At 29.4% G+C, this 25,247-nt stretch overlaps 4 protein-coding genes across 5 annotated transcripts; 1 reads left to right on the forward strand and 3 right to left on the reverse strand.

Annotated features, from left to right (window-relative positions):
* The first annotated feature begins 1,552 nt into the window (after nucleotides 1-1,552).
* LOC107017923 (ergosterol biosynthetic protein 28) lies at nucleotides 1,553-4,511 on the forward strand. Of its 2 annotated transcripts, none has more exons than XM_015218219.2 (3): nucleotides 1,553-1,836; nucleotides 3,246-3,452; nucleotides 3,897-4,213. In XM_015218219.2, the coding sequence occupies exons 1-3, from the start codon at nucleotides 1,722-1,724 to the stop codon at nucleotides 3,908-3,910; spliced, it is 336 nt and encodes a 111-aa protein (XP_015073705.1). In that variant the 5' UTR covers nucleotides 1,553-1,721; the 3' UTR covers nucleotides 3,911-4,213. The 2 variants fall into 2 exon arrangements, with proteins under 2 accessions (XP_015073705.1, XP_015073704.1); XM_015218218.2 differs by having other exon boundaries at nucleotides 1,557-1,836; nucleotides 4,172-4,511.
* Nucleotides 4,512-4,666: 155 nt separating this feature from the next.
* On the reverse strand, nucleotides 4,667-5,476 carry LOC107017925. The gene is made up of 2 exons (XM_015218220.2): nucleotides 5,339-5,476; nucleotides 4,667-5,243 (listed from the first exon to the last, which is right to left on the reverse strand). Exon 2 carries the CDS (start codon nucleotides 5,214-5,216, stop codon nucleotides 4,833-4,835), a length of 384 nt encoding a protein of 127 aa, XP_015073706.1. The 5' UTR covers nucleotides 5,217-5,243; nucleotides 5,339-5,476; the 3' UTR covers nucleotides 4,667-4,832.
* A 3,491-nt stretch (nucleotides 5,477-8,967) lies between these two features.
* LOC107017926 (EPIDERMAL PATTERNING FACTOR-like protein 2) lies at nucleotides 8,968-10,148 on the reverse strand. Its single transcript, XM_015218221.2, has 3 exons — nucleotides 9,714-10,148; nucleotides 9,583-9,623; nucleotides 8,968-9,492 (listed from the first exon to the last, which is right to left on the reverse strand). The coding sequence occupies exons 1-3, from the start codon at nucleotides 9,820-9,822 to the stop codon at nucleotides 9,223-9,225; spliced, it is 420 nt and encodes a 139-aa protein (XP_015073707.1). The 5' UTR covers nucleotides 9,823-10,148; the 3' UTR covers nucleotides 8,968-9,222.
* Nucleotides 10,149-13,572: 3,424 nt separating this feature from the next.
* On the reverse strand, nucleotides 13,573-20,338 carry LOC107017927 (putative lipase YDL109C). Its single transcript, XM_015218222.2, has 10 exons — nucleotides 19,567-20,338; nucleotides 19,075-19,142; nucleotides 17,877-17,947; nucleotides 17,011-17,277; nucleotides 16,152-16,312; nucleotides 16,028-16,083; nucleotides 15,768-15,820; nucleotides 15,572-15,701; nucleotides 14,902-14,999; nucleotides 13,573-14,102 (listed from the first exon to the last, which is right to left on the reverse strand). Exons 1-10 carry the CDS (start codon nucleotides 19,875-19,877, stop codon nucleotides 14,031-14,033), a joined length of 1,287 nt encoding a protein of 428 aa, XP_015073708.1. The 5' UTR covers nucleotides 19,878-20,338; the 3' UTR covers nucleotides 13,573-14,030.
* Nucleotides 20,339-25,247: the final 4,909 nt, after the last annotated feature.

The following is a 25,247-nucleotide window of genomic DNA, read 5'->3' on the forward strand; positions in this document are numbered from 1 at the left end:
CACCGCACACTCTTTTAACGAGTTAATTTTACCTACTTTCTTTTCACTTGTTGATCGTTGTTTTGTAGTAACATGATAAGTTGTTATTTTTGCCTACTTCTCTTCACTTGTTGATTTAACATGATACTTCATGATTATTAACTTTACGATATCAGACAACATATTAATATGCTAGAGCATTTTTAAATATTTGTAATTATTGAACTCAACTGTAGCCTTATATTGCTTAGAGTACTCTTAACTCCAAGAAAAATAAGTTTAAATAACAATAAATAGACAAATTCATATAAAGCGTTAAAGTTTTTTATCGATATTAATCAAGTGTCATTAGATTCAATGTTGTTAAAGACTTTAGGAATATATACAAAAAGTGCTAATTATCATTAAAAATATATAGTTAGCGATATTTAAATCATTGTTATTAATTAATTATCGTTAAAGATAATTTTTGATGTAGCGTATGTGTCAAATAGTACACTAAGGAATTGTTTGATAGGGAGTATTAAAAGAAATAATCCAGTAAAATGTATATTATTATTTCATACTATGTTTGGTAGAAATATAATTTCTGTAAAGACAAAAATATCCCTCAAATCCTTTTAATCATTTTATTTATTTTTTTTGATTTGATATTTTATAATTGTACTAGCAAATTTATTTAAATAAATTAGCTTATAAATTTTATTAGAGAGAGTTGTTTGTTGATCAATAAATTCAATATAAATCAATACTATATTTGAAATGTGAGTTATTTAACATTTACTACTTGAAAAGGCAAATATATGAGATTTTCTAATTATTTGTATCATGAACAATTTCTAAAATTGTGTAGGTATTAAAATTATAATTACCATTTTTATGTGTAAATGTAGATAGTTTATTTGATTTTATTATTGTTTCCCATCTTTTTGGTTTTAAAAGTATATGATCTATCTTTTTAAAATCGAAAATTAATATTTTGTGAGTGATCAATTTATTAAAATAACAAGTGGTCACGCCGAAATAATTCAAGTGGGAAAACANTACTTGAAAAGGCAAATATATGAGATTTTCTAATTATTTGTATCATGAACAATTTCTAAAATTTTGTAGGTATTAAAATTATAATTACCATTTTTATGTGTAAATGTAGATAGTTTATTTGATTTTATTATTGTTTCCCATCTTCTTGGTTTTAAAAGTATATGATCTATCTTTTTAAAATCGAAAATTAATATTTTGTGAGTGATCAATTTATTAAAATAACAAGTGGTCACGCCAAAATAATTCAAGTGGGAAAATAACAAACACGACAACAACATTATTCTTTTTCCAACTAATTACAAGGTCTGTAAAACATAATATTGTCTGATAATCATATACCTCGACCTAAGTAAATGAAATAAAAATCCCGTAATAATCATGGATAGATTTTTAATTTAAACGCAATATAAAGTGCGAAGCAATAAATCTACCCTACTTATCTCCACATTAAATCCACGTGTTATTAATTCCTTCGTTACTAGTAATATGTATTTTACAACCGAACTTAAAAGTAGCACGTTTTTGAATATTCAGTAGCCTACCATGAAGATGGTGAGCTAAAACATGTGGGCCTAAAGGTTTGGGTCATTGGGCTTAAGATCCTTATCTAACCGGATCCGACCCGTACTGTTTGGTAGATCAAAATAGGAACCGGGGCGAAGGAGAGAAGAAAGTGTGTGGAGAGAAAAATTAAAGAGATGGAGCTGTTAGGATGGTGGTTAATGCTAGTGGGTACACTTCGGCTTGCATCGGTATGGTTTGGCTTCGTCGATATTTGGGCTCTTCGTCTCGCTGTTTTCTCCAAAACTACCAGTAAGTATTTTTTTTTTTGCTTATATTACGCTTACTGCTCATTTCGGTTTTTTACATTCTCGTGATCTGAGTTGAATCTGTATTAGGAATCATATCCCGTTGCTTTCGCCTTAATTTTGTTTGATTTGTCACATTATAAAGTGAATTTATGCTTGTTAATATCGAGGATCATATATTGACAGATCAGGAATTTAAGTTAGTGCACTTTGTGGATTTTCATGGGATATGTTGTTGTAGTATTGGGGTTAGTTACCAGAGCAATCTTATTAGTACTTTGTGGTTGTGGATTTGAATTTAGTATAGATATAATTGGAATCAGCTACAGTAGTTAGTATGAGCACTTTACACCTGTGTTTATGGGATGTAATAGTCTTTGCCCGAAGGATTAGACAATGTGCGTGCAAACTGGAGTGGACATCACCTTCACTCCCTCTCGCACACGCACATTATTTAGAAGGGAAAAAAATCTAATAGTTACATATGTATAATTCGATCAGAGGCAGTGGGGTTGGGTACATGCGCTGTTTTGAGTGTTGAAAATTTGGATTTGCCCGTAATCTAGATGCTTTCATTTTGATTGGGGAAAGGAATAAGGGACTATGTACGGTTGAAATTGGTTTGCTACTACATAGGGTTGAAATGGCGCTAAATTAGGTAAATGGTACATAAACTTCTGTCATGTCTCATTTAATTCTTACCTTCTTATTCTGTATGTTTATTTAAAAAGGTAAAATTGCTCCCCTCGACCAGAATTTGGTAATTCACAAATGGGTATATCACCTCCAAAGTCTCCACATAGTTCTATTCTTTCTAAGAGAAGCCTTTCTCCTACAATTGCATCACAAAGACTTCGTAAAGAAGTTCTCTTTAAGTTTGTGAAAGATACATAGGTTTTTATGTCATCTCATTTGTGTTATGTTGCGTTATTCTTCAATCCATCTGGAGAATGGAGTTGATAGAATCTGAGAATTTGTTCGTCTTGTTTGACCCCAATACACCTATAATTGTATGCTTTATCATCCAGTAAGAGTGACATATATGTTTCTCGTCTGGCTTCGGTTAAGTGGCTCAAAATGTGGACAGCAATATGCGAATTTGGTGGTTGCAACTTTAGAAGGTATAGCTTTTGTCGTGAAAATAGAACCTTAAGTTACTGGTACTGCAGTCAGTATTCCGTAACATATTTGATAGCACATTTGATACTCAACTTCTTGAATAACTTCAAGAACAACAACTTTGTAAGCACATATCTGTCATGCATCTTAAGTTTGACAAGTGATGATACTTTGTATTGCTTGGTATCACAGGTTTTACTTGGAATTGCATTGAAATTACCACACGTTACTTGACACTATCTTATACTGTCTTTCTAATGGGAACTTCTTCTTTTTTAATTTATCATGTTGCAGTGACAGAAGTTCATGGGAGGACATTTGGAGTGTGGACTCTCCTAACCTGCACTCTTTGCTATCTCTGTGCGTTTAACCTTCATGACAGACCTTTGTATTTGGCAACCATTTTATCATTTGTCTATGCCTTCGGTCATTTCTTGACAGAGTTCTTGATCTATCAGACAATGGAAATAAAAAATTTGGTTACTGTCGGTATATTTGCAGGTATTGTTCCTTCTCGAGTTTTTTAATTATAACTAGCACTACTCGATCTTGGAATTGTTTTCAGTGTTTCCCCTCCATCCCTGGGTTTGGTCTGCTTTTAAAACAGTGGAAGTAAAGATGGGTTTAGGCATCTATATCTAGTGCTTTCAAAAGGCAAGAACTGCTTTCAAATGATATAATCTGTGACTCGACCTTTATTCACCTAGTACCATGTGCTGTAAAGTTTCTGTTAAGCGTCTTCTAATATGGACTGGCGTCATTTAGTTGTAGCATGTCACTGAATGTGCTACTTAATCATTTGAAGACCCTGCTTGTGCTCCTAACTTTTGTGAAAAATCTTTATCAAACTTCCCCGTATTTCTTCCTTTTGAACTTTTTGATTGCGCTAAGTGAACTCTTGCAACTTGCTCTTCTTATGAATTAAAGCCTATCTTTGGGGTGCAGTGCTGGTTGCTTAAGCCCAATTTACTACTACCTAAAGATGTTAGCTACTTAATGAAAAAGGAGATGGCGAAGCAAATCTTTTAAGATGGTCTGAAATTGTTATCAACTTCTGTACATCTTTACCTATGTTTGTGGTTTAACTATAAAGGGAAGTTCCAATGATCTGGAGGTAACAAGGAACTACAGCCACATTAGTGACATTATCGTCCTGCACTCCTGATCACAATTCACACACCACTTCCGACGGTCTACAGAGTTCCATTTTCTCTTTTCAGGCACATCTATCGTTTGGATGTTGTTGCAGTGGAATGCACACCAACAGGTCAAAACTAAGAGTCCATAGACCCGAATCAACAGCAGTGGCTTGAAGCAGATTTTATCGGATGTTACTCCTCTCAACCTATGCCTTTGCTGCTGCAATTTAAGGCCTTCGAGTTTTAGTTGTGGAAACATTGCTTTCATGGTTGAGTTCTGAAAGAAACTTCTTGACCACAATTTCTTATTCTAATGTCTCAATGCCAGTTTTTCTTCTGATTGGCTTTTGTAACAATTCGAAGGATTCTCTATATTTCAAACTTTTTTTTATTGGAATGGCCTAAGTTATTGTCTTCTACTAGTATTATTCTATGCAAAGTGGATCCCTCATTTCTGTGTTACTTTTTCTTTTTAGTTGACACTTGGTATCAGCTTTATTTGTGCTAATTTGGCTATAGAATAATTGAAACAATTGTAGCCAAGTCAACAAAATCTTAAACTGAAATGAACCAATATTTAGAAAGCATGAACTTAAACCACCCCTCTTCTATTTCTTTAATTCTTCATCAGTTAGAATCTTTTGGCTTTTCCCAAAATTACAATACTAAACAAACGGCAATTCAACACTCTAATTCATAATTATTTATCTATTAATTATATAATAATTTGTTTTAACTTTTCTCAAACTGCATCTCTACTAGCTGCATCTTCATCAACTATGTCTTCCAATTGTTCATTGTCTCCAACTCCATCACCCACATCATCTCCATCTTTTTTGGCTTCATCTAATAATTCTTCCAGTTCAAGATCTTCATCTGGGTTCTTTTGAAACTCACCAGCTAACTCATCCAACAGCAAGGGATTCAGATCTTTCCTCCCTAACTTGGCAGCTTTTTGCAAATCTTGTCCCTTCAATGATTTTTCACCCAATTTTGACTTGTTGTAAGCCTGTTTTGCTTGGTAAATCAACCACAAACACATCAAAAACAAAGCAAATCCTTGTAAAACATCCTTCAATTTCAACCCTTTTGTCCTCATATTTCTACTAGATGATTGCCTCAACATGTTTCTATTCCATCATGTTTTAACTACCTGGAGTTTAAATACAATCTATGAGAAAAATCAAATAATAAAAAAAAACAAATAGATCTTATTATTATTAAAAAAAAAAAGAAAATGAAACTTACCAGTAAAATATAGAAGATGAGTGTGTACTAGTAGTATTAGAGATGAGGTGTGAGAAAGAAAAGGTAGTGTGAGGCTCCCACTTTTATGTGTTTAAAAATAGATGGATGTGTTGTATCTGTGTTGGTTATTTTAAAGATATTTGGATGCGTCGGTAGAAGGAATTTAATGAGGGTCCAACACTGGAGTCAAAAACATTAATTGACATATATAATTGCGTAATTACAAATCATTAACTATACTTTATTTTCTTTGAAAAACTTAAGAGTTGTATTAAATTGGTATTAGACAATTTGTATTCAGGCAATTGATATTAATTATATCTTATATTCAGGCAAACAATATTAATTACATCAATGTATATTTATTTTAAATGAAAACGCGTGATAAAATATAAAAATTAATGTATATTTTGCTTTTATTATTAAACTCAAAATGTATTAAGTTAAACCCTTCAGAGCAATAATAAGTAGAGTAACCTCAAATGTGTATAAGTTAGTGGTTAATAACGTGATTAAAAATTAAAATCTTAATGAAAATGGAAAATATTAGATTTTTTTTTAAAAAAAATGTAAATCTTTGTTAGTAAATTTATATGAAACCTATGGTTGAGATAAATTTTAGATATCCGATGAAATTATTAAAGTATATATAACCTAATCTGATTCAAATATCGCTATCATACAACCAAATAAATAGAATGAAATAAAAATCTTTATGAACTCTTTTAGTAACTCATGCACAACCAATAGGAGACATCATTTAGATTTTGACAATTATTACGGGGTGTTTGGAAGAAGCTTAACAAAAATAAAACTACATGAATTAATTTATATATCCTGTCAAACATGGATAAGAAATAATATTAGGTTAACTAATACTAATATAATTAATCTCTTCATTCCTAATATATTATATTCAACACTATCTTATATATTATATCAATAATCAAAAGTGAAGACTCTGAACTAAGTATATATTCGATCGATCATAATAACTTTGGTTTAAATTCGAAATTTTTTCATACATGAGATGAAAGGGAGCAGGTGGGCTCTGGCCTCTTAGATGAAGGCTTTTCTTTTCATAATAAAGTGTAAATTATTGGTCTGAGTTAACTCCATATGAAATTATGAACTGGATCACCTGTTACACTGCCAATTCGCCAAAAATATGTGTACTCCTTTTTCATTTTTTTTTTGTTTGTTGACGTATTTCTAAGCTTCAAATTTAATCAAATATGCAGATTTAGCCCTTGTATATATATAAAAAATCAAGTATTATCATAATAAATAATAATGGAGTACTAACTAGTTAAAAATATACAAAAATGAAGAACGTAATGTCACATCATTAAAATATGTATTCATGGAATTTAAAACTCTACGACGATAATGTTAATGATTAATGACTATTTTAAATAGGAAAAATACATAAATTTCTTCTCAAACTTGTCCGTAAAATTCACTTTAGCACTGTAACTTTATGGGTGTTTATATACCCCCTTAAAGAACTTTAAGGTGAAAACTAAGAACAAAAAATGACGTGAAAAATATAAAAAAATAAATAAAACTACACGTCCTCACCATTTGACATGTTGTCAACGTGTCACTGACGTGTTGCTGATGTGGGGCGCGTGTATATCACCTTTCAATCACGAAATTGGTATTGTATCTATAAGGTGGTATTTAATTCACCTGAAAGTTCTTTAAGAGGATATATAAACACCCTAAGTTATAGTACTAAAGTAAATTTTATGGACAAGTTTGAGAAGGATTTTATGTATTTTCTCTTTTAAATAAGAATCGAAAGTATTATTTGTAAATTTTATGTGCCACATAATATCATTGGTGGGCTCAAGCCTTTTTGTTTTATGGGCTTTTGTTTGATGAGATACAGTTGTTTCACATTACATTAGAAAAGGCCCACCAAATTTGTAGACAAGCAAAACCAAGTCTTTCTTTACTTTTGTATAAATTTTAAGAATATAAATTATTAATTTTTAGTTTTTTTATGCATTTGTTTGTGATAAGTAAATTGTGAGTTTACCCTTATAGAAGATCAATTTGATTAATCTTAAAAATGAAGTAGAAATACATTAATTCAGTTTTAACTTTATAAACTAAAAATAGTTAGAAAATTTATAAATTGCAAATTCTTACATAAATTTTGTGAAAGAAATAGACTTTATAGTAAGATCAAAAGTTAATGCTTGTTCATAATATTTATATCATACAAAAAGATTTATGAGATTCACATATTTTTATAGGAATAAATAAATATACACTAACTTTTGAGACTCAAATTGCAAGTCCAAAAAAAAAATTACAACTTCAAATCAACTTATTAGATTAGTCGATTTTCTTAATTTTCCTTTTCCTGCCCTCTATTATCTTTTTTCAAGAAAAAAAAACTATGTTTATATTCAGAAAAAGTAGTAACGATAATAACTAGGAGTGATACACACTCACACGAGTGTTGGCAGAAAGACACATGCAAAAAATAACACAATAAACGAGGGAGTGTCATACGTAGTATACAATTTATACATTCGAGGTATATAACCAGGCCCAAGTAACGACTTAGACACATTAACTCATAATTTCTTCGTAAAATTAAAATATCTTATGTAATCTATTTAATCGATAATAGAGTTATTAATCTATTTAGAGATCAAATTATTTCTTACGAATGTATTCATATTTTAAAAATTCTAAATTCGCTAATAACTCTTCTTTCTCTTTTTCCCTTTTTGTAACACATAAAATCTTGTAAGATATGAAAACATGAGCAGGTCCCCCTCTCTTTTCTATTGCTGCTCTGCTACTGTTGTACAGTGCACACTGCCCACTGACATACCGCCCCACACTTACTTGCCTGCCTTCTTTCAAATTAATCAATTCTCAATTTGTTTCACTTCTTTTAAAATAATATTTTTTAAAAAAAAAAACTTTCTAAAATTAAAATAACAAGATCAAAACATTCCAACATTTAATATATTTTTTAAAATTATAAAAAAATGTATGTTAAAATCGAACAAATAAATTTAAACGAAAAAAAAGTGAGAACAGGGGTCTCTTCGACAAAAATTATATTATTTATATATGACTAAAATAACTTTATATGTATATATAGTAAATGTCGAACCTGTTAGTTATCTATTTCTATATATTTTGAACCTCTATCGTCAATACTGGCTGCGCCTCCGAAAAGAACCCCTCTCTCTCTCACTATCGTCACATTCACATCACACCTACGAGCTGTGCATTCATTCACAGAATGCGATGAACAATAATCCAAACTGCTCCCTCTGTTACACACATTGAGGAGTCGTTTTGGATGGTAAATGCTATTTAATTACATGTATAAAAGTTTATTCAATATAAATTGAACATGAAGTAAAATAAGTTTAAGCCAAAGCATTTATGTATTATTATATTCGAAATAGAATATAATATACAAGTTTAGGTCAAAATTAGTGTAATTTATACTATAGATAAAATATGAAATAATAAAAATATGGTAGCCATGCATATACATGAAAACCATGTTTTGAACACAAAACACTACCTTTAGTATTAATCACAACATAAATTAGCATTAGCAATCCAAAACTTTTTTAATCTGTTGTAATTAGCTCAATTCACTTCCTAAATTAGAAGTGTTCTTTTCATAAGAGAAAAAAGAAAGAGGAAAAGATTGGTACTACAAAAGTGCTAATTAAAATATGTACAAAATATGCATTATCACAAATCTTGATTATGCAAAAAATCTACAAAACCTAGCTATAAGCTAATCAAACTTAATCTTCATGTATATAGACAATTGAAGAAACTTAATTTTCTCCATAACCCAAAAAAAAAGATCTTTTTTTTTCTTCCATCTTTAATCAAGGATTAAAGAAAAAATTCCCACACTTACATTTCCAACACATAGGCTTATAATTTGATATATCATCACCTCTTGAATATGCCAAGAACAAATTAGGATATGAATTCAATTGATTATGAATTCTTGATGTTTGTTGATTCTTGAGATTTGGCACAATTGGTACTTGAACTGCTTCACATGGTCCACAATTTCTACATCTTCCTTCACATCTTGGTGGTCTTGAACCTATTAAAGATCTCATCTTTATCATCTTCTCTTCATTTTTCCTCTGTTTTTTTTTCAAACACAAAAAAAAATTTCAATGTTTTTTCTTATTGAATTTCCAAAAAAAGAAAAACTCAAGATTCAAGAACCCCACCTGAGTAAAAACACCAGTTTGTGTTTTGAGTATTCTCCTACCTGCAAAAGATTGAAACTTTTCATTAAAAATTCAGTCTTTTTTTCAAGATTTTATAACTTTAAACTAAATCTTGAAAAGACCCTTTTTACCTTCAGCTGTTAATCTAACATGTGTCAATCCAGAAATGAATAAAAGTAACAAAAAGATTATAGTCTGTAGATTTCTATGCCAAAAGACTGTAAATTGAGAACATGCCATTGGATTTCTTTTCTTCTTCTTCTTACAAAAAAAACAGAGGAGATTTTGGAATGTTTAATGAAGAATTGAATGAAAATACATTGTTTGTAGATGAAAGAAAGAAAAGAAGTAGAGGTAAATTTCTGAAAAGGGAATGACTCTTTTTCAGAAATCCCAAGAGAATAGAGTTGAGGAATGAAACAAATATTATATAATAGAGCACAAATATGGATTTTGAAAAATGAAGTGATAAGTCACAAATTAAAAAAAGAGACAAGTGAATTCACTGGTGGAGTTTATGGTCTTTCATTTTCTTTCATTTATCACTCACTTTGTCCCCTTCTTAATTTGTAAAATATCACACACACACCAACCCTATATTGCTACTGTTTTGGTTACTTTGGTTTTTGAGCAATGCAACTTTAACACGCTATGTATTGTAGGGCTTCGTTTGATCTTTAATTTGATACGATTATTTTTTGATACTTAATTTATCGATTAAAAAGAAGGAAACATTACTTTTTTAAACGGAGTTAATATGAGAGTAAGGTAAATGATATATATAAGTAAACATATACTAGTTAATTAGTTAGCAAAGTTATAATTTACTTTAATTAAAATTCGCGATCTACTTGCGCTATAATTACGCGATCCAGTTTTTTAGTTTTGTATAATTCACATGCTTGTATGATATAGTTTGTAAAACTCTTTACGATTCTGATATTTGTAATTATATAAATTCGTTATTTCGAGTTTATACACAAATAACTGAATAATGCTAATATAATCGCAAATTATACAAGTCATACAAATTCGCAAATTGTACAAATGAGACAGCTTAAATTGTAGCTACAACTCGTAAATATGCAAACCATTATTATAAAATATAATTAAATATATTAAATTGACTATTTGCGAAAGTTCCCATTAATTAAAACCGAGGGCATAGTATATTTTTTTTCTTGTGTGTTGGATACTGTCATAGGCCAACTAGAGATGGGATGACTAGAATTAGAGTCGTGATAAAACATGACACTTGTTATATGAATTTAATTAAGAAATAAAACTACATTTTTTTTATGATACAAATTTAATATATCTTTTGACATAATAATAAACGATTATTTTTAGGACTTTCAAAAGAGCGTGGAAATGAAGTAAGTGAACTTAATTTCCAAGAAAGATTAGGGGAAGTAGGTGTGTATAGGGAGGGGGTGGTTTTAGGGTGTGCAGGTGCCCTGATTATGATGAGAAGGGTTATCTCCAAATCCACGCAAAAACAGTTGTACCATACTTGGTCATATGATATCACACTATCAATCGCAATTTGCCAAGTCAAATTCAATAATATAATTAGAATATTTTTATTATCGATACAAATATATAATTTTATAAACGGAATCTCAAAAGAGATTATTATTTTTATCTTAAAAAGATAGAAAAGGTTGTTATAGACTTTTTGATTCTTCGATTCAAATAAAATATGTAGATAAAAGATATTTAAAGTATATTAAAACAAACATTACTGAATTGACATTGACATAGAATGGTGAAGCTTATAACTACACTGTTTTGCCAATTGCATTTTTCCTATGCAAAAATGAGTATAATCAAGTTATATTGTTAAAATTCATCGTTATATATATGATGGATCTTTTTACTTTTTTCATATAATAACTCTCTTATCTTCAAGTTCTTTCTTTATGTGAAAATTTACTACATCAATCACCAAATCAATCGATGCATAATAAAATGTATTTGCACAACACTTCTTTCATTAAAAACATGGCTAATTAAACACTTGTTGCATATTTTACTTTTTTCTTGTTACACATAGTAGATAAATATTGTATAATTGTTTGACTTTTGCTTAGTTTGCCAATAAACTTTTAGGTAAATCATGTTCAACTCAATTTTTTCAAACTTAAATTGAAAGAAATCTCCTTAACTATGACATAAAATTGTAAAAATCATATTTTCTAGGTAGTATTATTGCACTTTTTATTAGTATTTTCTAGGTAGTAGTCATTGCACTTTTTATTAGTATTTTCTAGGTAGTAGTCATTGCACTTTTTATTATTGACAATAAACATTAGCAGTAATAATGATAAGTGGGAAATCTTGGAAATCTCAAACCTATTATTTGATCAAAAGAACAAGGCAAATATACATTTGACCAAATGAACAAGGCAATTCGGTTTTCAAAGGTATAATAATGGAGACGACAGATATAAATAATCATTTTTGACAATACAAAAACTACTATTTAGAAGTTTAAGTTGAATAGTTTGGGCACACGATATGAAATTATAAATTTATAATATTAAGTTAAAAGTTTTATATAAATACTTAATTTAATTTTTTATGTGGTATATTTTTATATGAACATAAAAAATTTTAAGTTGTAAAATTATTAAAATTAAATCAAATTTTATACAATTGTACTAAATAAATAAAAGTTTATAAAATTGCATAATACACTATCACATAATTATTCTTAACATATGTATTAATCAAACTTTAATTAAATGAAAAATAAAATTGAAAATAAGTTGTAGTGACCGAGAAGACAAACCAAAGCTGTTACTTTTAGTCATTTGTTGGTAAATAAATTTGATCAAAAATAATAAAATTGGTAGAATAATAAATGTTAAAGTACGAATTGATTTGAGGTAATATTAAATTTTAAATTGGTGAGAATAACCGTTATATGAGGTATAAATAATTTAAAAACGAATGATATGAATTATAAATTTTATTTACATATGTAATAAATAGTTAATTGATATAAATATGGATTGATATTACAAAAATATAAAGTAGTAGGTTAATTATTATAATTAAAAAAATCCAACACATGATTTCAAATTCTCAAATCATAATGTTTGGAGTGAAATCAACATAAAATTTCATATCCAAATATTAGTTTTATCACATAATTTTATATCGCGATATGAAATTACTTATCGCTTACTTTAAATACTGTATGTCACATATTACAGTGAACAGTGGACTTAACTATGAGCACGCAAAAAGTTTGCTTTCCTAGGCTGGAATAATAGCTGTAAAGTTTTTTATATATATATATATATGGTTATGATACATTTGTTTTTCTGCTTTCTATAACCCAATTAGAAACTTTTAAAATTTCACAAAAGAAGAAGAAAAAATAAATTTGACAAATAAAAAACATGGGCTTCACCCATATTTGCAAATTAACAAGGAGTAACTGATTTTGTTAGTAAAAAGTCACAATTATTGTTTTGGCAGGAGGAAGTGTAAGGGACCAGCAGTAATTTTTAACTTCTTGAATAATATGTGAAACCTATTTTAATTTTTCAAATTTTATGTTAAATTAAAATTAGACAAATAAAATTAAAACGTATACCTTGAAAATCAGGTAGAAAAATATATATGGGCATAATGGCAGTAGTCAGATAGTAGGGACCAAATCTTACCTGAACCTGAGATTGAGTTACCTGCTTTTTTATCTGTTTTTTTTTTTTAAAGATACTGTAGGACTTGGCCAAACTGGACTTGCATTAACGTACACATCAATTGCAGGACTTTTTTTTTTCCTTTCTAATTTTCTATATATATTTTTTTATTTTCAAATTAAGTTATGGGTAAAGGTATGGGATTGCAAGTGGTAGCCCTGTAAAAATAAGCAGATGGAACAAAATTATAGTATTTGTTTTTTCCTTTCAACAATTCGGACTGAAAAAAGGACTAGATCTGAGTGGATCGTTTGTTTTATTTAACATGATCATATAACAAAATGAAACTGAAATTATGAAAGTTAGCCTTCAAGATTGGATCACATGATTTGTTATGGTATACAAGAGAATACTTGTTATTACATTTGAAGAGAGATCCTAGTGAGGAGCTAAAAAACTTTACAAATGATTGCACTATATATGCTCTAGTAACTATAATACATGTAACTTGAACTTTTGACTTATCATTTCTATATTTTTTTGATGACCGTGGTGTTTGGGCTAGCTTTCGCTCACTTTTGACTAATTCCACGGGATACCTGCTCCTTTCCACGAGCAACGGGTACCGGATAACTTTGTCAACCAAGGCTATGCCAGATGAGAAGAATCGCAACTTGTCATTTGTATCTTGAATTAGTATGATTGTATCCTCTACAATTTATGTAACAGGCGCTGTAAATTGCACAGGCCTCCAGCAAATACAGGTATTATAAATCAAGAACTTCACTACGTCTAGAAGGCGAAATTGTCAATCATGTGTTGTATAACATCTACTCCATCGGAATTAATGTTATAGGACTGCACCTGTAATTGTAAAACGAAGGACATTAAAAGATTTGTTACTGCAAACAACCTTCCTGTGGTGGAACAAAACACAAAAAACAGAAACCAAAGGGCAAATGATTGGCGAAAAATGCAGTATTGCTTCACGTGAAAGAGTAGAAAACGAACGAAGGAGCTGCATAAGTTGAGGGCTGAGGGCTCCTCTGCTCTTTCTTTATTCCATCCCTCATATTAACCAATGCCTAGAGTTTTGATTTCAGAAAGAAACAATCGTAAAAAAACTAAAAAATTTGCTTCTGTTCGTTGAAATCAAATAGTTCATGACCACGATGACTTTATACATTTCCTTTTGGGATCATTGAGACCTTTGGTTCAAAAGAAGCTAAGTGGATGGTGAAGACTCATCATTCATATGCCCCAACTAGCTATTAATTGACAGATCTATAACCTTAGTTATCCATTTGAGCCTAATTATCCGTTCTTTATTACCCACATTATTGTCTAACCTACTCTTCAACAATCCATCTGATCACCCCATATTATGCAAATTTATGACGGTATCATGAGTTATACCAAGGTATGGGAGAAAGGTGGATTTTTTATGAGCACTCGGGGAAAAAAAACAAACTCCTCAAGCTAAGCAAGTGAATGAAAACACAGACATGAAATGATAATCCCATAGTATATAGCTAATGAGAAAGGAATTTGCCTAGATCATAATAGACTGATATCTGGTGAAATCTATGATAATCAATAGTGTAAAGAAATATTGAAAGCAGAAGCTCCTTAGAAGTGTAATCAAGACGGAACAAATACATGCCTGAATTGCTGTATGGGCGAGGAATTTCTGTATACTTCCTTTGAAGCTAACATCAACGCGTTCCCAGCTCAACTTTGTTAAACCTCTGATCATAGCCTCTACAGCGGTTAACCAATAAAAAAGGTAAACAACAAAAAAGTATTATGAAGCTGACTATAAAAATGCTAAAAGCGAAAACCATGTGATATACATTGAGATTCCCCTGGTCAATTAGGTAGTGTCTATTACTACCACTAATAAAATGAAACAGCAGAGTCGGGGTTGAGAACCGACAAAAATGGCTGATATTACAGAATGAATAATCAACCGTACACCATTCTAAGTATTTTGCTAGTTATTTAAGTAGAAAATTCTACCGTTTATGCAATTGACACAAGCAGCTTAAGTCTCGAAGGTGGGATTACGTAAACTACTGGAATTAGTGTGAAGTGGACCCATGCTCTCTTTTCATTAGGCAGCAGTTCTTTGATGCATGCATCTCAGTGTAGTCTTTCCGAAAAAACACACTAGAAGACTGTATGGACATCGCAAGATGCAACTAATATGTAGAATCAACAGCTATAGATCCACAATTTTAGGATAATAAAGGTAAGTGTTTCTGAACAGAAGGCTAACATACTCAAAGTTGCTCTTCAAAATGCCATTAAAAAGAAAGAAAAAAGGTACTAACCTTCCATTTGTTGAGACTTGTGTCCGTTTATATTGGCCATAGTAGGAGTTTCTTCTTGAAAACTAACACTTGTTGCCTCTTCTATGTTTACAATATGTGGGTATTTGTCCACTTTTTTCATGTTTCGACGCTGAAAAGAAAAGTATTAGTTGTATGATGAAAGCTTTTGCTAAAACTCTAATGTCATAAATTTTACCTTTGGAAGATCACTTCTGCGCCGCAAAGATGATGTACTCCATCCAACAAGATCTATACAAGTGTTAAGGTTTTTCACATTATAGGAAATAAGTTAACATATGGAATTAAGGACTCATCGATCAGCATAAACGCTAATCTACTGTTGAATCATCTCATCAAGGACTTAAGTCCTGAACACCTGATTCTGGCTATATAATACAGTGAATATTGAACAAACAAGACAAATACACATCCAAATGACGGGGTTAAGTAGGATACAGTCAAAACTTGTATTTGCATAGGCCACGCGACGCTTAAATGACTGCAAAGCAGATCTGCAAGAAGAAGTTAGGATACATAGTTTGCTTGAGATTCTGATGTGAGTTTATTAATGTTCACTCACATAAATGGCAGATCTTCAGAATCACTGGCCATCCGAAGAAGTAGAGGAGGTTTCCCTTCATCATGATCTTTCAAAAAGAGATGCCTTCCGCTTCTTCCAAGTAACCATGAGGAACTTGCTGCAACCTTTTCAAGTGAGTATAGCCCACAGAATGCTGGAGCCTACAATAATTTTAATAGACATTAAAAGCTTGGTTTCCTAAGCCTGCCCAGTTTTGGGATTAAGTAAAAAGTATTGTCACGACGGAAGAAGAATGAAACTAAAGCAATTGAGTTATTTGGGATTCATAATATTCATGCAGCTAACTTGCCATGCTCTAACATGATAAGCAAAGTTCAGAATGAAACTAGAACAAAAATATTCAAAGTCAGGCAAGATGGTGAAGAGTTAAATAAAACTTCACGAAGAATAAGTATTGGTGCAAACTGCAACCAAAATATAATCATGTTAGATGAGTTTGGATAGCATTCTCTCAGATTTACCAGATAAGTGACTTATGAATCTCTTTGCTAGTACTTCTCATGACAATGCAATTTTAACACTTAAACCTTGATAATGGCACATTACAACTAAAGTATCTAACTCCTTTAACTGTCCACTTACAGTCAAGAGACATTCGTGAGTTAGTTTAATCTAATAGAATGTGCAGTATACATGATAGTTTAATCAAAATAGAATGTACATTATACATGATAATGAAAATCCTCATTTGAAGTCTACCATGAACCAAAAATCCAGTTTTGGTGGTAATTTCCTCATTAGTTGTGTAAGTTGCAGAGCTCATTTGGACGATTACTATAACATCAGAATTTAACAGAGGCAATAAATTAATGGGGATTGAGAAAAATCCTCTAATTACCTGTTTGTGTCCCCTACAACCGAGATGAGGTGTAGCGAAGGTTATAAAGTTCACGGGTTCCAGCCCAGCAATTTTTTTTGATACCTCTTTCGCACACGCATCAGTGGACCCATTAAGACTACATTCCATACCTTGTCCACAAGTTATTCTTGCAGATCTTTGTTCATATAGCTTTGCAATTGCATATCTACATACCAGGCCACCTAGGGAGTGACCAACAAAGGAAATCTTCTGTATATGTGGAGTACGTTTTACAACAGATTGTACCTGACAGTAAATATGAGAAGCATCAGTCACTAAAAATTAAGTTCAAGTAGATATTGTTTAGCATATAACTAAACTTACATGTCTGACCTGAACAATAAGAATCAGGTTAGATGTCATCCTAATACAATACAAAATCCAACATCATACAACACTGGTAAAATTCCTTAGTAACCAACAAACAAGGGTGGATAGAGTATGTTAGCAAGAGCTAAGATTTGGAAGATAAAAGAACTGGACAATAGCTTCAAGCATACATATTTGGTAGGCAATGCAGAATTTAGGTCTATATAGCCGCAGAATCCAAATAACTTGAAACAAGGATCTGAGGACAGATAAAGATACTAATTAAGACGGAAACAATGGCCTGTAGAAAATTAAACTCAAGGGAAAGAAAAAAAGACTTTCAATTAAAATACTACTATTTCATCCCAAATTGTATGAGCTAGTCTGGTTTACAAGATCATCGTCAAAAAAGATGTTGATGACTCTCACAATGTGAGTAGGTCAGATAAAATGAGATCGACGGAGCAGTTTGTGTTGAGGAACAGGATTTTATTTATATTGACTAAATCTGGGGAAGATACAAATGATTCACATACCTCTTCAGCTAGTCTTATCCCCATTACATCAACACCATCGAATGTCAGCTTTGAATAATTAGATTGACTGCCTGGAAATAGCATATTAAATTAGAAAAAAAGTTAGAGATTAATACAGGAAGCATATGGCTCTGACCGACAGAAAGATGCATAAAAATTGTGGAAACGTGCAATCAATGAAAATTTGGAGCTCATATTACTTTTCAGAAACTAATGGGCCGCTAGAATTTTGATAGTGGAAAAGCATGAATATCTATGCAAGTTTGGAAGTGCAATGCCAAAAGTCAAAAGTTATTCCAAGGACCTCTATACTTCTAACACCAATATTTCTTCACTTAAATTATATCCAGTAAAGACATGCTATAACAATCTTTGGAGAATGGGAGGAAACTGCGGTAGTTGACCGTCGCACCCCGTAGAGCTGCTTGCTTCACTTGGATTGCCACTCATGAAGCTTGTTTAACACACAACAATTTGCAGAAAAGAGGTCTTACTATATGCAGCAGATGTGTTCTATGTGAAGAAGCTAATGAATCAGTAAATCATTTATTGCTCCACTGTCAAATAGGTTATACCAGGTAGCATAAAACTTGCCCCAAGTAGCACTAAGTAGGCACTCCCTACTTGCATTTTCTGGTGTGTTTGGCAGGAGAGGAATAGCAAATGTCTAATGATAGTAGGGAAAACATACCTCATGTAAAAGCTACATGTTTGAAACGTCTATGACTATGGTGTAGGAAGAAAACTTGTACAGGATACGAACTCTATGTTTAGATTTTTTGCATTCCTCAACTTACAGAAGGAAGTTTCTAGTTTGTACACTTTCATGTACCTTCTTGGTACTCCTTAGACTGGCTTAGTCTGTAGACTCTGTCCGTATTGTTAGAGATAGAAAAAAAAAAAGAAGCAATCCACTATGTAGTTTAGGTGAACAAAAAAGATGTATAGAAGTATGATCAATCAAAAATTGAAGGCAGTTCACTTATTTGCATAAACATTGCATTTCTTCATACTTACCAAAAACCACATGCCTGCCTTTGTGTTTTGGTAAATCATACATATAAATATGATAATTCAAACAGATAGTTGCTACTCCAAAGTAATTAGATTTTACATAACAACCTCACTTCAATCAACTAGACCAAAAAAACAGAAGTAAAATAGAACCAGGAAATCCTGTAAAGAGCAGGGAGCTTACGATAAACAATGATATCGTGTGGATAGGCCTTCACAAATTGTTCAGCAGCGTACTTCCAATCATCCACACTGCAGAAGCAGACAAGTCAAGTCATCCAACCTAAGCACACTGATCTCTCATCATATAACAATCATAACACTAGAACTAAATTAAGACTCAATGATCTTTCAACCATAGCATCTTTCCACTCTGTACGAGAGTTTATGGAAATATTGTCTAATCCTTCAACCATTTGTTAACTTTAACCAAGTTTATGGAAGTACTAATAACTCCGGGACTAAAATTATCTCCATATATTTACAAATGATTAACCTACAAGTTCTATTGAAAAAAGAAAGAACAACAGCAATGATATAAATCCACAATACCAGTATCTAACAACAACAAGATACACCGTGTAATCTCACGAGTGGGGTCCGGAGATAGAGAGGTTGTTTCGAACGATGGACCAGTTTCAGTTATAGTAAAATAGATTTAAAGATTTCAAGTCACCTGCCAATAATACCATTAACCATGACAACTAAATGATTAGGAGCAGGACCCGGGCCCTTTTGGCTAGCCTCCACATCGAAACCACCTTCATCAGCAGGTGTCTCAACAACAGGAACTTCATCATCCAATCTCATACACGAGAACTTAGGGAAAATAGAAAACCTTCTTCTCTTCGCCTTCTTATTTCTCTTTCCAATACCCATTTCAGATTTCTTCGATTCCTTATTCTCAATACCCATTTCAGATTTCCTCTTCCCCACTCCATCTTCATCACTAAAGTTTAAACCTTTATCCATTTCCGACGAACCCATTTTCACATAACCACCAAAATCCAACAATATGAAGAAGAAAAAAACACAATCAAACAGCAAAAATCTTTTGTGGGTCAATAGAAATAACGCTTAACGAGGAACAGGGGTTCTTGGATTTTGGAATTTCAACATTTATGGTTTTATATAGACTATTTCTAGTCCACATCAAATGCTTCCAACAGTAAATGGAACATTCTTATTCTTCTCTCTGTAAATAGTCTTGTTGAAACAGAGTAGGAATAAAATAATATCACTTGTATTAAATTGTGAATCAAGATTTGCATTTTGACATTAGAAGAATGTTGAAATTGTAAGATTTGATTGAATCAAAAGAGGGAAAAACTCTGGTTTTTTATGAAAGTTTCAAAGTTTGACGATCTTCTACAAATATTTTTTCTTCTTCTTCTACCTTTCCCTTTCTAGACTTAGATGAAATCTATGTTTCCCATGTATAAGAGGGGCCAATAACTGATCAGGACTACTTTTAAATATATATTTTTTTTAATTTGATATTCATTTTAATTTATTTATCTAATAAATATTATATCAAAATATTTTTTAATCTTATATTATTTCGTAAAATGATTATATGCAATTTTAAATTTAAACTTGAAAGAATTGTTAATGAAAGAGAATGATAATCTTTCTTTTTTGGTTTATAATAGATTGAAAAGGAAGTCAACAAGCAAATGATTTGTTTTACTTTTCTTTTTTAATTTATTTTTTAATAGAGAATGTTTTTTTCTCCTTTTGACAATCTCTTCCTTCCTTCTATATCATTTGTCCATATTCTAAAAATAATTATTATCTTAAGATTCAAATTACTTGTCCTATTAAAGACAGATATAGAATTAATTAATGTTTTAGATTATTGCCCTTAAATGATTTTTAAAAAATTGTAAATGTTGTAAATTCTAAGAGAACTCCTTCATTATTAACTTTGATATGAATAATGACACACACATGGAGTTAGGGGTACAAATGTTTGATCCTCCCTTAATTTTTTAATTTTACGCTTCACTAGTTAAAATTGAAATTAATCAGTATAATTAATGATTAATTATTTTAATGATAAATTTGTTAATACTCTTCGTATTTATAATTACTCATCCACTTTTGAATTGACACACATATCAAGAAAAAAAATTATTAATATACTGAGTTTATCATTTTACTCATATTAATTGTGAAGTTGATGGGTTAAAATTTATGATTTTTAAAAATTTTTATATTTTTCAAATTAAATAATTGAGAGTATAATAAGTAACAAAAAAAATCTTTTTTTTATTTGTTAAAATGGACAAAGTAATCAGGGACAATTAAAAAATACAAATAATTATAAATAAGGAGTAATTAATAAAGATAAGATGAAAAGTTATACCTAATTTGTGCACTATTTTTTCTTTTCTTAAAAGACATGAAATAATTTAAAATTGATAAGATTAATTAATAAAAATATTCTTCTTCTTTATAATATTTTAAGTGAAAGTAGAATAACTCATTAATTGGCATATTTATGACTATAAAACAAAACTTGTAAACCTTAACATCTTTAACAAAATATGTAATTTAGTTCAATTTTTGTCCCGGCAGTTCGTTAGGAATGTTGGACAATTTCCCAAATTTGGAGCTTTGATTGCAAACAAGTGGATGGATACAGTACTAAAAATGTACAACTTGAATTATAACAAATTTCATTTCACTTCGAGTTTTGAGTTCAACTATCAAATATAATTTTTATTTGACAGGTAAATTTTTTTTAATAAAATATTACTCAATGTAAATTATTAAATTTTAATGAGATATCAAACACCAAAACAAAAAAGAAAAAACTCGAGTTTACTAAACAAATCCTAATAAATTTCTTAAGAATGACATTTGGCTTGTAATAAATTATGGGCTATTTTATGCCTAATTTTAGCTCATTTCTATTCTCATCCCAAAATTCTTCAACAAAATGTATTCGAGCAATTAGATATTAAAACTTAAATTGCGAAACTTTTTATGCCAAATGTTTGGTCACATTATGATAGCAAAATTATTATTTATTTCTAATGTATTTTATTTTACGTTTTCATCTTTTGTGGGGCATCTTATTCTAAATATATTTTTCTCTTATCACAATTTTTAGGATTTTTAATTATTGATTCTCATAATACCTCTTACTATATTGTTGTTATAATAATAATCTTTTAAAATATATCTTAGAATTTAAGTACTATAAAGATAACTAATAATATTTTTTTAAAAATAATAAAATTTTTCAACAACATGAATCTTTATTGTACTCATTAATTAATTAAGAGATTTATATTCTTCTTAATGAGATTATATTAGTTATATTATTATTATTATGTGTTATAAAATTAATTTAGTAATTTATGAATATATTATTTTAAGAAAATATATCACGTTAACATGAATCAAGATATAATAAAATAAAATAAAAATGCAAGGTATTACGTATGATTTGTATAACTACATAAAAAGAGTTCTCTACGTTTTGGAATTTCTAGAAGTCGAAGATGATTTCTAACTCTCATTAATTTTTTAATTTTAAGCAATATTAACTAAATAACACATTAATCAATTATTTTAAGGACCATGCTTCAAAATTGAGGGCTCAAAGTTGTCTTTTTTCCCTCTAAATAATTAATTTTTTCTCACCTTTTTTTGAACTTAAGAATTGTAATGTCTAAAGTCCAAAACTGTGCCACCTCTAAGAAAAGTCATAATTTACTAATTAGTTTTCTAGAAGCTATTATTACTCTAATTAAGAAAAGTCATAATTTAATAATTAGTTTTTTCTAGAAGCTATTATTACTCTAATTAAGACAAGTCATCATTTACTAATTAGTTTTTTCTAGAAGCTGTTATTACTCTAATTAATCCCTTTTTATTTTAAATATTTTTTATATATTTATATATATAAGTCGGTGCAATCTAGTGGAGTATGATAGAAGATCAAACCACGTGAAATTAAAGAAAAAGTAAATTAATTATATGGCCTAATTCTAATTATGCTTGACATTACTCCACTGTTTACTTTACTGCTTTATCTTATTAATAAAGATTTTTATTTTTATTGGACACTAGTAATATATTAAGAGAAGAATATTTTTTCTGTTTTATTTTTAATATTAATTGTTTATTTTTTTGAGTTATTCCCAAAATGAAATTAAGACTAAATATATATGAATATGACACATGCAAAATAGATAACAAGTAAGGAGTATTAAATTGCATGTGTTACACAATTAAATACTTTTATTCTTATTCTTTTTATCTTGTTAGATTAAGCAGAGATTCGTAATTATGTCTTTATATGAATGTGTTTTCAAGAAATTTGAGTTAAAGGACAAATAAATTTGAACAAATTTCTAAAAGGATAATAAAGAATAAGATTCAAAATCAAATTGAAATAGAAAGAAAAAAACATAAAATTTATAACTTGAAACGCGTATACCAGACCGCACCTTACTCCTTAAAATACAGTAGTATATTAAAAAAAAAACGTTTAGTAGAATTGTGTTACTTTTCATGGCAAAGTAGAGTAGGCATTTGGCCTTTATGAGGGGGGTGGGGGTGTTTGAAGTGGTTTCACTTTCTGTTCCCAAATGGCCAGGAAATTTGATCAGAATTTGATCAGAAAATTTAAAAAATTTATAATATTTTTAATTTTAAAATAAATTTATTTTTATTTTATTTTTTAAGTAAAAAATATTAAAATTAAAATAGTAAATATGTTCAAAAGATAAAATATTATTTTAACCAAATTCTGATCATATTTTATAAGCAAAAGGATTTTTTCTTGAAAGAATATTTTGATGTTTTGGTGTATATAATTAGATTATTTACAAATAAATATGCATATATAATCCAAATGGAAAACAATAAACCCTTTGATTTCACCAAAATATGATTACAAATTTCCCTATTCGTACAATCAATATTCCGATAAAGCAAATGCATACTTTATGACGTTACTTTCAATTTCTTAATTATTTCTACTCTTTAAACCAAAATTTGTTGATAATTGTAGTAATAATAAAGTATTAATAAGCTCCAAAGTCTTTTAGTTGAATAATTCTCACAAGACTATAGATTACAATGACTAAATATATATTCTTTCTGTTACTAATTACTTATTTATTTTTAAATTGACATGTCTATTAAAAAAATAATTATTGACACAATAAGTTTATCATTTTATCCCTATTAAATGAAAAATTTAAAACTTTTAAAAAAATAATTTTTTTTTCAAAAAATATAATTGATTAAGGATAAAATAAATAAATAAAAATTATACTTTCTTAGTTTGTCAAAATAGATAAGTTTAAGACATCCTCCTTCCATCTAAATGTTATCCTTTTGATTTGAACCTTATTTTATTCAATTTATTTTGCTTTTTGAGTTGCAAACTCGTGTTTTCCAACTAAGCACGTTAAATGGACTTCAAATTTTCTACACTAATAATTACATAGCAATTAGCTAGACCATCTAATTGATAATTATAGGTGATATTTTATGAACATAATAACTATCAAATAATTAATATTCCCTCGTTTTTATTTAGTTGTCATTATCTTAAATTTTACGTTTCTTAAGAGATTATGTAATTATTATTGTATCTTTATTAGTGTTTTCTTGAAGTCAATTTTTCAATAGGGAATGTTAAATGACTAGAAAATTGAAAGTCTATAATATTTTCTTTTAAAAAAAATAAACTAATGTTGTTTCCATCTTTTAGTTAAAAAAATATTAAATTTAAAAGAATTAAAAATAATAAAATAACACAGATAAAATATCTTTTACGCCTAAAAATTTAAATTTTTTTGCCTTCATTTGTTTTGTTACATTGAAAGCCCCATTTATCTAGAATAATCTAGAAAAGGGATGTTTGTAAAATTTGTAGAAATGGTTGTGTGAAGAAATTTAATTCCATAATATTTATTGCTTTTACACCTTTAATATAATTTGAACAGTTTTTATTTTGACGTAACAAGTTATCGTTTAGTAAATTTACGATATTTCATGAAAATTAAGAACTATGTGATTTTTGTATTGAGTTTCATTTAAAAATTATTATCATTGCATTTATTATATTTTAAGAAAATTATAGGTTTATATCTTAATTTATTACAAATCTAATACTTAAACATATTTTTTTTTTTGTAAAGTTTTTGTAAAAACAAATAATTAAATTCTATTTTCATTCATATTTCATATATATAAAAAATAGATAATATTAAATGACTAAATATTTAAATAGTCTATAATATCCTTTTTACAAAGACCTTTGCGGAGAGTCCTTAATCTAAAGTCAAATTGATAAGTTGCAAATCAATAATTATTTTCATTGGAAGTCAA

Source organism: Solanum pennellii, chromosome 4, assembly GCF_001406875.1.
Source record: "Solanum pennellii chromosome 4, SPENNV200".
NCBI lineage: Eukaryota > Viridiplantae > Streptophyta > Magnoliopsida > Solanales > Solanaceae > Solanum > Solanum pennellii.